The sequence below is a fragment of the Mustela erminea genome, chromosome 12, assembly GCF_009829155.1.
Source record: "Mustela erminea isolate mMusErm1 chromosome 12, mMusErm1.Pri, whole genome shotgun sequence".
Lineage (NCBI taxonomy): Eukaryota > Metazoa > Chordata > Mammalia > Carnivora > Mustelidae > Mustela > Mustela erminea.
Genome location: NC_045625.1, coordinates 68051476 through 68067631, shown reverse-complemented (window position 1 = coordinate 68067631; position 16156 = coordinate 68051476). Strand labels below are relative to the sequence as shown.

At 40.9% G+C, this 16156-nt stretch overlaps 1 protein-coding gene across 1 annotated transcript in view; it reads right to left on the bottom strand.

Moving 5' to 3' along the window:
- Positions 1-11328, bottom strand: part of SLC28A3 (solute carrier family 28 member 3) — a 59388-nt gene extending 48060 nt beyond the window's left edge. The window contains exon 1 of the mRNA XM_032307710.1: positions 11112-11328. Coding sequence (XP_032163601.1) covers positions 11112-11210 — 99 coding nt within the window. The 5' untranslated portion in view covers positions 11211-11328. The remainder of the gene's footprint in view (positions 1-11111) is intronic.
- Positions 11329-16156: the final 4828 nt, after the last annotated feature.

The window sequence follows — 16156 nt, the reverse complement described above, 5'->3', positions numbered from 1 at the left end:
CTCAACCCTTAATGTTACATACAGTTCCTCAGGGTTCTGTCTTAGGCATTCTCGTTTAGTCCTCTAACAAATAATTTCTTATGCATCTACTATGGGCTAGAGAATGTTGTTGCCGAGTGCTGCATATATGGCCCCTTAGGGAATTTAGAAGAGAAGCTGTCAACCATAAAGTTACACATATAGTAATTATTTTACTATAGTCATGATAAAGACTTAAAAAGTTCAGCTCCTACACATTGTAATGCGTTTACAAATTAATTAGAATGAACTTAGCTGTGTCTAGAATTCCAAAGATGCAACCCCTTTAGTCAAGGGAGAAATAGAAATGTTCTTAACAGCTAAATGTCTTCTTATAGTTGAGAAAAAAAAAATAAAGAAACAAGGATATAATTCCTTTGACTCTATCAATTGAAACTAAAATTCTTCTTATTCTCATTTCCTGCTTTGATTTGTTTTTAGTAGGCAAATCTCTAGTCTGTCTAAAGGGATCAAGGGTGATACTAGAGCTCTTTTTTTTATGAAAATGCATTTGATGCCAAAGCCTGAATCACCTCCAGGATGAAGCCTTGGTTTCTCAGGTCTGCCTTACTCTTGTGCTATTTTGGGAAATCATGGTCACTTCTTAAGTATTAGTCTTACCTTGAACCAGACTATTTGATGCCAGAACAGTTGGTAGTTAGGCATTAAAGAGAATAATCACTGCTCCGTACACATTTGAATTTGCTTACATTTGGAAAAACGTTGCTTTTTGACAATTCTTAAAATTGAGAACATCTTTCCAAAGAGCACTGACTAAATGAATATAAATTAATTAGAAACACATGGAACAAATTTGGAGCCTGTAAAATATTTTTTAGAGATGCAGTTGACTAAATTAGAAATGGATCAGAATGAACCAAAGTATTTGAACAATAACTTTACAAAGGCCTATTGAAGAGACACAGATGCTGGGAGCCAAGGTCTCTCAGTCTGGCAGGGACCCAAGGGGCTTGACGTTCACATTTGGTTGACATTAAAACAATTGAAAGTTGCCTGTTGGTGTCTTTCGTAGTTTCCCATCAGTAGATTCCAGTATCTGCTATATGAAGAGGCAGACTTCACACATGGATTTCAAAGCTTGGTTTGGCCCCTGGACCAAAATAGCACCTAAATGATTTGGTTAATGGTCCCTGATACTTGAGCATTTGGGAGGTGCTAGTGCTTTCTACCAATCTCCCCATAGTCCTGTGGGTGTAGGGTATTAGAGTCTATTTTTGGATGGGGAAATAGATATGGAAGTTAGGTAACTTGCCTAAATGGCAGTGGAAACCTCAACTCTTGACCCAAAGAACCCATGTTTCTCTCTTCTCATAATGATTCAATATGTGACTTTTAACCTTAGTATCTGTGTTTAACCCCACACCCCACCCCACTGTGGCTTTTCTCGAAAGCTCATCCCTTTCTTCCTTCTCCACTTCCTCCTTAAGAAGGGGCCCCTTGTTATCGCCAGCCAAGTTCAAAGTCACACGCAGTACCGTCAGTTCTTGGACTATTACAGACCACTTCTTATTACACCTGTGCCTTTTAAATACCTCCCCTCCTACTTCTTTCTTCCCTCTTCTCTGACCTCAAGACCTCATGCTCTGAGGAGGAATGAGGAAATAGCCATGTGGGTCAACAGGAAGCCTAATTTTGCTGACTCCTGGAAATGTCTCTTGTTGGTTTTGTGTGTGTCTTTGTCTCTCTCTCCCTTCCTCGCTGGATCCAACATACCATGGACCAAGACCTTTGCTCTCACCTGCTCTTTCTGAATGGGTCTGGCCCTCAATTACATAATTTCTATTTCAGACCTTCCTGATGGTGCAAGTTAGACCAGCAGCCTCTAACCAACTTCCTCCTTGCAAATATTTCTCAACTAATGGATTCAGATGGAGGAGAAACTAGGATGCAGTAATTTGAAGTAGAAAAATAAAAAGTTAGAAAAGTCGTCAAAGGTAATAGAATTCAAAGGGAGGGCCGCTGACAGGGAAGTAGGACCCAAGGGGTCGGGGGCTGGATAGCTGCACAACTTTGTCGATTGTGCTGTCTGGAACTATGCTATGCTCCCGAAGTTGAGCAGGCGGAGGGAGTAAAGCAGCTAGATAGTCCAGAGGGGAGCAGATATGCCTGGCTTGTCCCCTTTTAAGCTATGGCTGACACTGTCTCATGGTACAAAAAGCATTGCCTCACCTTTATGGACTGTTTTCTGACCATGTTTCATGGAGGAGTTTATACCATTCCTTATAGTCTGGCTGGATAGTTTATTCTAGAATGTTCCTGAGTCTGCAGAGTATAAAAACTCAGTTTTAAACCTAAACTTATCATTGTTCTTAGATTCTTAGGACCAAGATTTTGAAATCAGCAAAGAGCCTTGAGGTGAATCAGAACTGGCCTCTCGTCCGTCTGGCTCTCTCTTTACAACATTTTCTGTTCCCTGCACATGCATCTCATACCTTCCCACTCAGGGCTTTAGTTTCTTTGCGTAGTGTGAGATGGGAACCAATAATTTTTGACATGGTAGCTTAGGGAATTATTTGTGCCATACTGGTATTTCCTTCTGCCTAGCACCCATGCAGTAGGTGCTCAATATATGTATTTGTTGGGGGCCACCTGGGTGGCTCAGTCAGTTAAGTGTCTGACTCTTGATTTTGATTCAAGTCATGAGCTCAGGGTTGTGAGATTGAGCCTGGTGTAGGGCTCCACACTCAAGGGGGTCTGTTTGAGATTCTCTCTCTGTCTCTCCCTCTGCCCCTTCCTGCCTCCAGAGCTCTCTCTCTTAAATAAATAAATTTATCTTAAAACATTTTTTTATATATATATGTATATATACACACACATACATATGTATATACACACGTGTGTGTGTGTGTGTGTCTATTTGTTGAATGAATGAATGAATGCAAGCATTTGGGAAATATTCCCCACCTCCCAGTCTAGGTGAGACCACTTTTTCATGTCATGAATAGCGCTTTTTACAGACTATGTTGTGACGATTTGCCATTGTTAACTAATTTTAACCAAATGGTTGCTGTTCCCAGCTTTTTGCATGATGCCTGGTAGAGTGTTGATACATTTTCGTTGAATCAGTAAATGTCATGCTTTATGTCAAAGAGTTTTGACTCTTGGAAGGGTAACAAACAAAGTTTCAAATTTACAGAATCAGGAGACTGAAAGGAACACTGAGAAGTCTTCAGGTACATTTTCCTGCTTCACAGTGGCACCATTCCTACACATCATCTACTTTGTTCCTGAACACCGACAGGAGGGTCTTTAACCATGTGACTCACAGCATTTTCCGAAGAAACCTCTGTCTTTATTTTACTTCCAGAAGCTGTAAGACACGCATACCATCTTTTTCTTTTTTTCCCCTTTCTTTTCTTCTCTCTCTCTCTCTCTCTTTTTAAATTCCCTTCCAGGAAAAAGAAAGAACAATTAGGCATGCCAAGGCTATAAGCGGCTTCTGGGTCAAATACCTTAGGCCATGTGTGGAGTAGAATTAGGTGTCTCCAAATCCAGATCTCTGGTTTGTGTGAAAATCATACTGTACTATGTCTAAATCTGCAGTCTGAAGACAGAATCCCAAACTTCTGTAGCCTGATGGAGACTTGGGGTTACTGCTCACAGTAATCTGTTCTATGTAAAATTCCAAATATTCTTACCTTTGTTTTTTTTCATTTTGACCAATGACAGCTCAGCTAGCATCTAGGGCTTCTCATCAACATCAACAATGTCTGGATGAAATGGGTCAGTAGGTGCTACCACCTTCATTTTAAATTAAGAGATTGAAAATATATAAATTAAAAAAAAAAAAACTGAATCCCTAAATCCATCCCCTCTGAGGTGTCATGGAAGAGCCTTGGGTTCTAGCCATCTAGGCTGTTAGAAATAAGTCTAGGTATGATCTGATTTGAGGAAAAGAGAAAAATTTTTGTTTTAACTTCCTTCACAAAGGCAATTATTGCCATGTATTTGCTCTGTTGTGTTAGTGAAAACCTACTCAACCACCTGGTGTGATTCATGTGGCCATCCTCCAGGGGGTTAGAGGGAAACAGTGCTCTTCCTCTTTACATAATTACTTCCAACCTCAGAACTTCTCTATTCAAATGGTCTGTGCCAAATAATTCTTGCACTTAGATGACCTCCCAAATTTTGACTTCCATTGAACAAACTCTTCAAACTGGACGGGCTTACCAGGCAATTCAAGGAGTAGGTCAGCTTTTCTCTGCATGTGTAGAGTGGAGCACATTTCCCATCTAGTCCTGTCTCGGGTTTTGCGTAAGTGGGTCCCACCTAGCTGATGTCAGAGTGAGCATGGGCTCTGTGGCTCTGAGGGCCACTGGTGGTAAAATCGATGCTGACTCATAAGCAAGAGGCAACTTTAGCTGGGTTTCTAAGGAACACCCTTTAGTAAAAGTATTCCTTCAAAAATTGACTGAATGTTCACACTTAGAAATTCTGAGCTTTATCTGAGCTCTTTTGCTGCCAACTTTCCACTTTCTCTCTTTTCTGGATCCTTCCCCCAACTTGGACTTTGGAAAAATCTTTCAGTTGCTCTATTCTAAGAAGACTGACCCTAAATATTGGGGAAAATTATCTATATCTATATCTATATCTGTATCTATATATTAGTGATGCCAAAATAATTGGATACCTGTGTAGAAAAACAAAAACTTGATGCCCACCTTACACTATACATAAGATCTCTTTTCAGGGGGACTAGAGTCTTCAATGTAGAAGGCAGCAACGAGTTTTTGGGAGAGTATTTTTATGATCTTTCAAGGCAGAAAAAGATGGATATATAAACAGGATATATAAAACAGAAACACTTGATAAATGGGACCACACTATAACTACCTTTTTTGTACCCAACTATTACAGAGTGAAAGACAGCTTAAGGGTGGTAGAAAGTATTTGGAAAGCATGTAACTGAAAAAGGGTTTGTATTCAGAACATTTAATGAACTCTTTCCAAATCAGTAAAGAAAAGACAAAATCCAGTAGAGAAAATAGGTGAGAAACTTGAACAAGTATTTCTTAAAGTTGGCATCTAGTGGCCAGTAACAAAGGAAAATGAAAATGAAACCTCCCTGTTAAACACCACTTACTATACATTTATCAGAATCACTGAAATTAAAAAGCCAGATAAATATGGTGAGGCTCTGGAGTAAAAGGAACTCACACTCTGTGGATGGAAGTGTAAACTGGTAAAACCACTTGGGAAACCAGTTTGGCATTATTGCTAAAGTTGAAAATATATATGCATTCCCAATGACCTAGCAATTCTACTCCTAAATATAACACCAAATAAATTGGTTACATGTGCAACAGGAGACGTGTCAAAGAGTATTTATAGCTGCCTTTGTTTGTAGAAGCTCCTAAAATCTCCAAGCTTAATGACATAAATGTCCACCAACAGTAAAATAGAAAAATTGTGCAATGTTTATGGAGAATACTGTATATCAATGAAATTGGATGAACTCCTGTTACATGCAACAGCATGTCTGAGTCTCAGAAACAAAAAACTGAGCACAAGAAGTCAGATACAGAATGATTCCTCTTGCCCAATTCCATATAAATGTTTTAAAATAAGCAAAGAAATCTCTTGTAATTTTCTATTTACATAAAGTTTAAAAATGGACAAAAACAATGCTTGGGGATTCATAATTATAAGTTAAGATATTAAACAAAGCAGAGAAATGATTACTATAAAGTTGGGATCATTGTCACCCCCAGGGGCGAGTGGCAGCTGTGGCAGATGTGCAGGGTTGGGGTATCTGAGCTGAGGGATGGCGATGCCTTGTTCCTTGACATGGATGGCACTTTATAATAAGTTGTCTATTTGATTTTGTGTGTTTTTCTGCATGTTATATTTCACAATGAGATTTCTTTTCCCCTGTTTACAGCCCCAAACTTGCCTCCCTTGAGTCTGTCTCTCTCTTCACCACTCTGCTCTCCATCAGGAGAAGGAACATCCTCCCTTCCCTTATTTTCCCCTTTTCTCAGCTCCCATTCGTAACACAAACTGCCCCTATCCACACCCCTGGTCACCAGTGACCTCTTGGTGGCAAATCGAATGAACTTGTCTTTGCTGCTCATGTTGTGGTTCTCTTTTCCCTTGGCTTCCCCAGACACTTCTCTCTCCTGATGTTCCTTCTCCTTCTCTCCCCATGGCCTCTTCATTCTCTGATAGCTCTAAAAACACTGGGGCTCTTTTCCACTATATATTTTTTCCTGTTTTGTCGAAGATTATTTGACCATAGAGTTGAGGGCCCATATCTGGGCTCTCTACTCTGATCCACTGGTCTATGTGTCTGTTTTTATGCCAGTACCATGCTGTCTTGGTGATCACAGCTTTGTAGTAAAGCTTGAAATCAGGTAACATGATGCCCCCAGTTTTATTTTTTTTTTCAACATTTCCTTAGTGATTTGGGGTGTCTTCTGATTCCATACAAATTTTTGGATTATTTGCTCCAGCTCTTTGAAGAAAACCGGTGGAATTTTGATCGGAATGGCATTAAAAGTATAGATTGCTCTAGGCAGAGTAGACATTTGACAGTCTCTTCAATTAATGGTGCTGGGAAAACTGGACAGCTATATGTAGAAGAATGAAACTCTACCATTCTCTTACACCATACACAAATATAAACTCAAAATGGATAAAAGACCTCAACGTGAGACAGGAATCCATCAGAATCCTAGAGGAGAATATAGTCAGTAACCTCTTCGATATCAGCCAACTTCTTTCAAGATATGTCTCCAAAGGCAAAGGAAACAAAAGCGAAAATGAACTTTTGGGACTTCATCAAGATCAAAATCTTCTGCACAGCAAAGGAAACAGTCAACAAAACAAAGAGGCAGCCCATGGAATGGGAGAAGATATTTGCAAATGACAGTGCAGACAAAAGGTTGATATCCAGGATCTATAAAGAACTCCTCAAACTCAACACATACAAAACAGACAATCATATCAAAAAATGGGCAGAAGATATGAACAGACACTTCTCCAATGAAGACATACAAATGGCTATCAGACACATGAAAAAATGTTCATCATCACTAGCTATCAGGGAAATTCAAATTAAAACCACATTGAGATACCACCTTACACCAGTTAGAATGGCCAAAATTAACAAGGCAGGAAACAACATGCGTTGTAGGGGATGTGGAGAAAGGGGAACCCTCTTACACTGTTGGTGGGAATGCAAGTTGGTGCAGCCACTTTGGAGAACAGTGTGGAGATTCCTCAAGAAATTAAAAATAGAGCTTCCTTATGACCCTGCAATTGCACTACTGGGTATTTACCCCAAAGATACAGATGTAGTGAAAAGAAGGGCCTTCTGTACCCCAATATTTATATCAGTAATAGCCACAGTCGCCAAACTGTGGAAAGAACCAAGATGCCCTTCAACGGATAAATGGATAAGGAAGATGTGGTCCATATACACTATGGAGTATTATGCCTCCATCAGAAAGGATGAATACCCAACTTCCGTAGCAACATGGATGAGACTGGAAGAGATTATGCTGAGTGAAATAAGTCAAGCAGAGAGAGTCAATTATCATATGGTATCACTTATTTGTGGAGCATAACAAATAGCATGGAGGACAAGGGGAGTTAGAGAGGAGAAGGGAGTTGAGGGAAATTGGAAGGGGAGGTGAACCATGAAAGACTATGGACTCTGAAAAACAATCTGAGGGTTTTGAAGGGGCGGGGGATGGGAGGTTGGGGGAACCAGGTGGTGGGTATTGGAGAGGGCATGGATTGCATGGAGCACTGGGTGTGGTGCAAAAACAATGAATACTGTTATGCTGAAAATAAATTTTAAAAATTAAAAACAAAACAAACAAACAAACAAAAACCACTGGGGCTCCCTAGGTTTCCCTCCTGCTGATTTCATTCATGCCAGTGGGTCATCGCTGTGCTAATGGCCCCCGAGCGCATCATGTTCCTTTCCAGACCCAGGTGCACGCATGCCTAGAGCTTCCTGCCTCCTCTCCATCTTCATCTAGGGGTAGGGAATCACCCTAATTTCATCCACCAGGCTTCAAAATGAACTCATGGTCTTCCTTGTTCCCACCCTGTTTCTGGATTTCCCGTCTATATGAAGGGAACCTCTAAGTTGAGCTCTCAAGCTAGAAATGTTGACTTGGTCACTCTTTAATCTGCCCCAACACCAAGAGCTACTGTTACTGTGTTTACACTGTGTGCTAGGCACTTGCTATGGTCTGAATGTTTCCCCACCAACCCCCCAAAATTTCCTCTTTGGGAAATCTAATGCCCAATGTGACAGTATTAAGTGGTGGAGCCTTTGAGGTGATCAGTGTCCTTATAAAAGAGACTCCAGAGAGCTCCCTTGTGCATTCTGCTTTGTGAGGACACACCAAGTACATGACTGTCCATCAGGAAGTGGCATTCACCAGATACTGAATCTTCTGCGGCCACCATCTTGGACTTCCAGGATTCAGAACTATGAGAAATAAATTTCTGTGTATATGCCCCCCAGTCTGTGGTATTTTGTTACAATGACCTGAACAAACTAGGACAGAACAGTTTTTTAAAACAAATATTACATGCTTTTTTTCCTAACATATATTACCTCACTTGATTCTCTCAGCCTCAAGATATGATATTGTTACTCTACCGTACAGAGAAGAAAATGGAGATATTAATAACCAGAGCAGCCCTTATGTCACCCTGACTCAATGCTAATTCCATGGCCGAGGGGACTTCCTACCAGTATCGGTACTTCTGCATAGAGCTGGTTTCCACCATGATTATCATCCTAACCTCCTAAATGCTGTCCCAATCACACACAAATCTCTTTCTATTTTGTCCACTCTCAGCAGGACTAGTAGAGTATTTTAATAACTTGGCAGTGTATATCCTGGTGGATTCTTTCCCGATGCCTTTTCACACATGGAGGCTGTGTGATCTGGGGCCACCCTGGCCCTGTCCCTACTCTCTAGCCCTAGCTCATCTTCTCTATCCTGGGCACACATGTTCTTTCAGGCTCCTGGGCCTATGCAGACAGTTTTCTTTGCTTGTAGTGCTCTGCTGACACCCCTCCCAGTTCAACTGGGGAATCCCTGCCCATCCTTGAAGCCCTAACTGAGAGACTCCCAGGTCAGCCCAACTCCACTTGCTTATGTATGTACAATGCACTTGGTGCTGACTTCTAGCATTATATTTTGTTTTTACATCATATACAGTAACATCATATTTTACATCATATTACGATTCTGCCTGCTTTGCTCCTGGAGGGCAAGAATAGGGTATTATCCCTTCTTGAATTGGTATCCCTTTCCAATAGTGACCTATCTGGGAGGAGTTAATGGTTTTGCTGAGTAAATATGTGTCTCTGGAAATTCTTGTCAAACAGCAAGAGTTAGAAGAAATAACCTGGTCACTGCTTGTTGGTGTTGGTGTGTGGTATTCTGCTGGGTTTGAGACCTGGAGATGCTGGGTTTGAGCTCTGGAGATGTTTTGTTTTGATAGAAGAGAATGAGGGATAGAAGTCAAGGCTACCTTTGGTGGATGTGTGCCCACTCACTAGGCTGTCAGTTGAGGGTGACATGGATCTCCCTCCTCTGCAGACATCTTTGTCTTGCTGTCATACTCACTTTGACTCTATCCCTTCCATTCTCTTGAACCACAAAGGCCCTCGGACTTGGGCTTTTTTCTCATTTAACTCTTATGAAGGGAATCAAGATGTGCCATCCCAAAATATACCACTTTGGTTTGAGAGTTATTCTGACCTGAAAGCAATTGAGAAAACGCAGACACCAAAAGATCACTTCGGTCTTTGTCTCTCTGTCTACAAGCAGGACATGACTTTCCCTTATGCAGGTGTCCCATCTCCCGTAACAGAACTGGACAAAGAGATGGTACTGGGATAAGATTGCATAACCTCATATCAAACCTTATATTTCATAAGTTTCTCCAAAGTATTTCCTACTCACTTCTCCACAGACTATTGGCCCTAAAAACCTAAGTTCTCTCTCTCTCTCTCTCTTTTTTTTTGTCTAATCATTTTTCCACAATTTTTTGTCCTTTGTTAAAAGGGTATATAAACCCCTGGGTCTGAAATTTCTTTGGATTTTCCACTTCTTTTCTGTGAAGTTGCATGAACACAACATTAAAAATACTAATAAAATTTGTCCGTCTTTCTCTGGTTAATATGCCATTTCTCAGTTTAATTCACAGACCTCAGGTGCTGAATATAAGAGGAGAGGATAAGACTTCTCTTCCCTTACACTTGTAACCTATGAGATGAAGATCACTGTGACTACATATAGACAACTGAACTGAAGCTCAGGGAAGTTACAGTAATTTGTGGGTGGAAGACTTAGAACTTGTGCCAAAGACATTTACTTTCTTTGTTTGTTTCTTTGCTAGTGTCTAAGGTGAGGTGTTTGAGGTAACCCTGTCTGAGGTGACCCTGAATCCCAAGAGGTTTCTGACACCTGTTGGTGTGGGCTCTTGTGTCAGCTTAAGGAAGGAAACACAGCTAGGGACATCCCTGAAAAATCCCCATCCCAGAGCCCGTCAGAAGAGCCCAGTGTTTCCCTGGGACAGGACACCTTCTAGATCTCTGCAGCACCTCGACCAGAGGTCAGAGACATTAATCACTCAATGAGTTTTGGTTGATGACATGCAACTGGTTTGCCTAACCTGGCTGCACTGGGGCGGCCACCATGGGACAGGGACTTTGGGACTTGCAGTAAGAGGAAGAACTCCTCAGGTGTTCCTTACATCCAACATCTGGATTCTCCTCATTCTTTCCTTCTTTTCCAGCTCTTTGGGAAATACTGTCAGGGCCCGTGAGCCCAAAACAAAAGCCAGAGAGGACAGACTTGTTTCTAAGTGACAGGGCAAGTCAGGGATCAAAACAAGTTCTATTAAAAGAGACTTTTCAGGTTTGTCTGCCCAAGAAGAACCCAAGAAGGAAAAAACAATAGGTTTAAAGTGTTTCCTGAGAAAATCTTCCTGCATTTCCATAAGCCTGCTGCTTTCTTTCAGAAACTTGCCAAGGTGGTTAGAAAGAGCATTATTTGCAATGACTTTGTCATAAACAAGAGGAACCGTCGGCTCACCTGGAAGCCCATGTTGCTGTAGCCCTCTGCTGGGGGGGCTGTCGTACTCTTCAGCTCCAGGACATCGTGGCTGCTCTTGGAATTGGCTGGGGTCGGCATTCTTTTCGGACGTCTGCTCTAGAGGTTCCTTGTTAGCTCTGAAGAGGATCCCAGGCTCTGCTGATGTCAGAATGCCACCTGCTGTTTGTGGGAACCTGGGCACGGTTTACTTTTGTAAACCAGAGTCTGTGGGGCGGAGCAGGAGCCAGAGGGGGAAGGCGTGGAGGCTTTTGGATCCTCCCATCTCATTATATTCCTGATTAGCCCTGGAACTGGGGCCCCATTTTTACTCAGGAAAACTCTTACAGGGCACAGAACAGAAAAGGATGCTTTCCCAATGGTCAGGAGGGAGAGAATCTGTTTCCTGCGGGTGGTGGTGGGGACTAGGAATCCTGGGAGGGCAGGGCAAGGAATGTAAGGGCTCCTTGCTACCAATGGACCACTATTCTGTGTTAGGTTCATGCATATGTATGATTGTATATTGTGGTTATGGTTTATCTTCCATATAAGCAAAACCGGAAGTGTGGCAAAGTTAATGGTTTGCTCAGGATCATTTCATTAGTAAAGGGATGGTGAGAAGTCAAATTCATGTCTAGATGATTTTGAGGCCTTTTTACTACATCCCTGACTGCAGACTGGATGGCTTTTAAAGAATCCAACTCCCAGAAATGCAAATAAGCCTCAGATAAATGGGATGTGACCAACGGCTCACTTAATAAAAGGATTCTTTAGGAAATCATTAGCTATAGGATTCTTTCAAAATAGCACTTTCCCTTAGTACATTTCAAATGAGCTACAATTGTGGGCCTCTGCGGAAATGTGAAATATGCTTATGATAAGTGAAAAAGCTAGAATTACTAAGTGGAATACTGCATCACACAGCAGATGAAAGAATGGAAGAAGGTATCAGATATTACTAATGGTTAGTTCTGGGTTGTGGTTTTATGGGTGGTTTTTATTTTTTCTCTCAGACTTCGCTGAGTTTTCTATAAAGAGCATGATTTACTATTATTATCATGATCTAGAGGATATAGTGATTAAGAGCTCACTGGAAACACATGGCGTGGATTCAAATTCTGACTCTACCGCCTACTGCAGCTAACTATAGCTCAAGAGCTAAACCCAGCCAGCTGTTTAGCTTTTTTAATTTATTTATTTTAGAGAGAGACAGAGAGAGAATGCACAGGCGCCGCAGCGGGTTGTGGGGGCAGGTGCGGAGGGAGAGGGAGAATCTCAACAGCTTCCCCAATGAGCACGGTACCCGATGCGGGGCTTGACTGCATGACCCTGAGATCAAGACCTGAATCGAAAACAAGCGTCACCAAGAGTCTGTAGCTTAACCCACTGTGCCACCCAGCTCCCCAAGCTGCTTATTTTTATACCTACAACATAAGAGCTAAGAATAATTTTTAGATTTTTAAATGGTTGGGAAAAATCAAAGGAACATATATTTCATGACACATGCAAACTATATGAAGTTCAAATTTCAGTATCCATAAATAAAATTTTGTTGGAATACAAACATGTCTATCCATTTATGTATCGTTTATGGCTGCTGGTGGTGCACAAGGGCAGGGTTGGGTAATTGTTACAGGGACTGGAGGCTGGAAGTAAAAAATATTCACTACCTGACTCTATTTGGAAAGTGTGTGCTGATTCCTGACTCACTAGCCATGTGAATCTGGGCAAGGTACTGTGTTCTCTGTGCCTCAATACTTCATCTAAAAAATGGAGATAATATTTCCCATTTTATGCTATATGATTGAGATGACAAAGTGTGTTAGTACACTTAAAAACACATGGAAGAGTCCTAGACAAAAAGTAAATTTGTTGTGATAAGATTATACTTAAAATGTTGAAAAAAAAAAAAGCATGATGATCTCTAAATAGTAGTTTGCATGTGTTTTAGGGACAGTCTTTCTCCCTGAGGCAGGTAAACCTATGGCTGAACAGGTGCTATGTTGTACTTACACAGGAAGGCACAGTGCTCTCGCTGGCCTGGCAGTCAGGCTGGTCCCTCCCCAAAGCCCCACCATATTGGTGGTGGGAAAAGTGATCTCTCACTGTGTGCTCCTGGACCCCTGTTCCAAATCCTCACCATTTATTAACATCATCAGAGCGTTCTTTATGCTTTTGCTCTTTTTGATTGTCACTGATAAATGGGAGACTTGGGAATTTTTTTTATCAGCTCTTCCCCATAATTGTGATATGTTGTAGTAAGTTGCCGCCATGTTATCAAAGGCAAAAAGTCCAATTGGAATTTCTCAAGAAAGGTGCAGATAAACAGAAAACAGATAATATGAGGAGCTTTCTTTGTAAAAATGTGTTGTTGGAAGAAGCCGGTTGCTGCAACCAGATATCAAAACCATCATGAACTCAAGACTCAGTCTAGTTAAAGATTATGGAGGATTCTTATTTTCTGGAAAGGGGGGGGGAAAGTAAAAACAAACAAACAAACAAACAAACAAACAAAACAAAAAAAAACCCCCAAAGAACAAAACCCCTTTATTCTGCCATTTGTGGCTATAAGTGCAGGAAGCTTGACTCACATACCTGACATTCCTGCAAATACTCTTATATGAGCCGTTTACAAGGCACAACCCAGTGTTTTCTCAGCCCCTAGGCTGTTTTTAAACTTAGGTTTGAAGAGTACAAGCATATTTGAGAACATATCACTGTGCAAGCAAGAGCCGCTTCCATCCTCCACCTACACCAGTGAGAAGGAAAATGGAATCCTAAATAGAATAAATTATATGTACAACAATGAAGCTAAAAATGCAAAAGTAATGGTCAGTTGCAAAGAAGTTTTTTGTTTTACTTTATTTTATTTTGTGTATTTACTTTTTAAGTTGCAGAGAAGTTTTAACTTAAAATGCTATCTATCTGAAACCTGTAGTTAAGAGCTTTAAGAAGTAATGAAAATGCAGACTTTCTTTGCAGCATAAGAATTCATTTGATTTATGGGACTATCACTTAAAATGATGAGTACCTTGGTAGAAGCTGTGGCTCATTTTGCCCAATTTGGAAATAGAAATTATGATCAGAAAATGAGGTGAAAGACCCATTCAACTTGAAAGGGCTACATTTTAAATCCTTCCCTAGTCGTGCAGAATCATTATTTGTAAGGAATAGCTTGTACCAAGACCAAAGGAATGGCCCCTTATCTCTTCTGAGTCTGAGCTATTTTCATGGCAATTTTCCTCAAACTCAATTTTAAACTTTGCAGCCATTGTGTAGCAACTAATTGCTGGAATTTTAATCAAATTGTTTCTATATTCCATTCCCCGAGAATTGGCTTATGAAGACTGAAAACTTATGGACTGTGCGTATAAGCTCATTAAAGAAAAATAAATGAAAAAAAAAAAAAAACAAACCCAAGTCCCTCCAAATTTATTTAAACTACGAAAGTAAAAACAATTTCAATACATGACAATAGATCTTGCCTTGTACATGTAATTCTACAGTAAGGTCACTCTTTTGCTTTTGGTGACGTTGTTTCCAAAACGAGTAAAGTGAATTTTTAAAAAAAATTACGTATAACATCTGTCCCATGTTAACAACAATGTATTATACGTAAGAACATGAGTTTTTTCTGCTCCCTGCTGTTTCCCCCACAAGAAACACTTCGTGTATTACAGATGAACATTTGTTTATACATCTTGTAGTTTAATAAACCAAAAATATAATCCTGGGATGCTTACAAAGCTTAAACTAATTAACCAACTCTATTCAGATCATTCAAGAGAAAAAAACCAATAGCACAATAACATGTATTTGAAATAAATACTATGGGAGGTTTTCCAAAAAAAACCAAAACAAAACCCTGCTTTTCAGTACTCCCACTGTACTAGGAAAGGCCAGCCAGAGCACTTCCTATAGTCAAAGATGGGTCAGAGGATCTGTGGCCTGAGTAATACCTAACTGTGATTTAACATGGCTTGGCAATAGGTATCACTTTATTGTTTTTATTTTTATTTATTTATTCTTAAAAAGATTTTATTTATTTATTTATTTATTTATTTGATTGAGAGAGAGAATGAGCAGGAAGAGGAGCAGAAGGAGAGGGACAAGCAGACTCTGTGCTGAGCGGGAGCCAATGTGGGACTTGATCCCAGGACCCTGAGATCAAGACCTGAGCGGGAACCAAGAGACAGACACTTAATAGACTGAGTCACTCCGGTGCCCCGTTTTATCTCTATGCCCAGCCTGAGGGCTTGAATTCATGACCCAGGGATCAAGAGTCACACGTTCGGGGCGCCTGGGTGGCTCAGTGGGTTAAGCTGCTGCCTTCAGCTCAGGTCATGATCTCAGGGTCCTGGGATCGAGTCCCACAGGGGGCTCTCTGCTCAGCAGGGAGCCTGCTTCCCTTTCTCTCTCTCTCTCTCTCTCTCTCTCTCTGCATGCCTCTCCATCTACTGTCAAATAAATAAATAAAATCTTAAAAAAAAAAATGAGTCACATGTTCTACTGACTGAGCCAGCCAGGTGTCCCCGTTTGTACCAATTTAGCTAGAATTCTGGGAAGGATGATCTTGGCCCAAGGGCGGGCGCCTAAAGAAGGGGAGAGAACTAGTCTGTGGAGCACTGCCATGAGTCTTTTAAGTACTTAATGTTGTTTCCATTTTATTGTCACAACAACTCTGCAAATGTTGTATTAACATCCCCATTTCACAGACAAAACCCCCGAGGCTCAGGGAGACAAATTGACTTTTCCAGGAACGTAACTAGTATGTGGCAAAGCCTCATTTGAGCCCATGGCTCTGAAACCTCATCCTAATAAGAGCTCTGAGTTCTGGAAAGAAAGGCAGCCCAGGGGAAGCACTACTGAGTTAATATCCGGAAGTACTCATTCTGTCAGTGGGGAAAGCAAACCACTTACCAAGCTAAAGGCAAAAAGGTCAATAAAATGGAAAAATGATGGGCCTGTCAAGACAGCAGAGTTTCATCCATCTGTGTACTTTGAAATCCTCAAAAAATGTGCCAGTGCTTAGTTGAGGGGATTTGTAA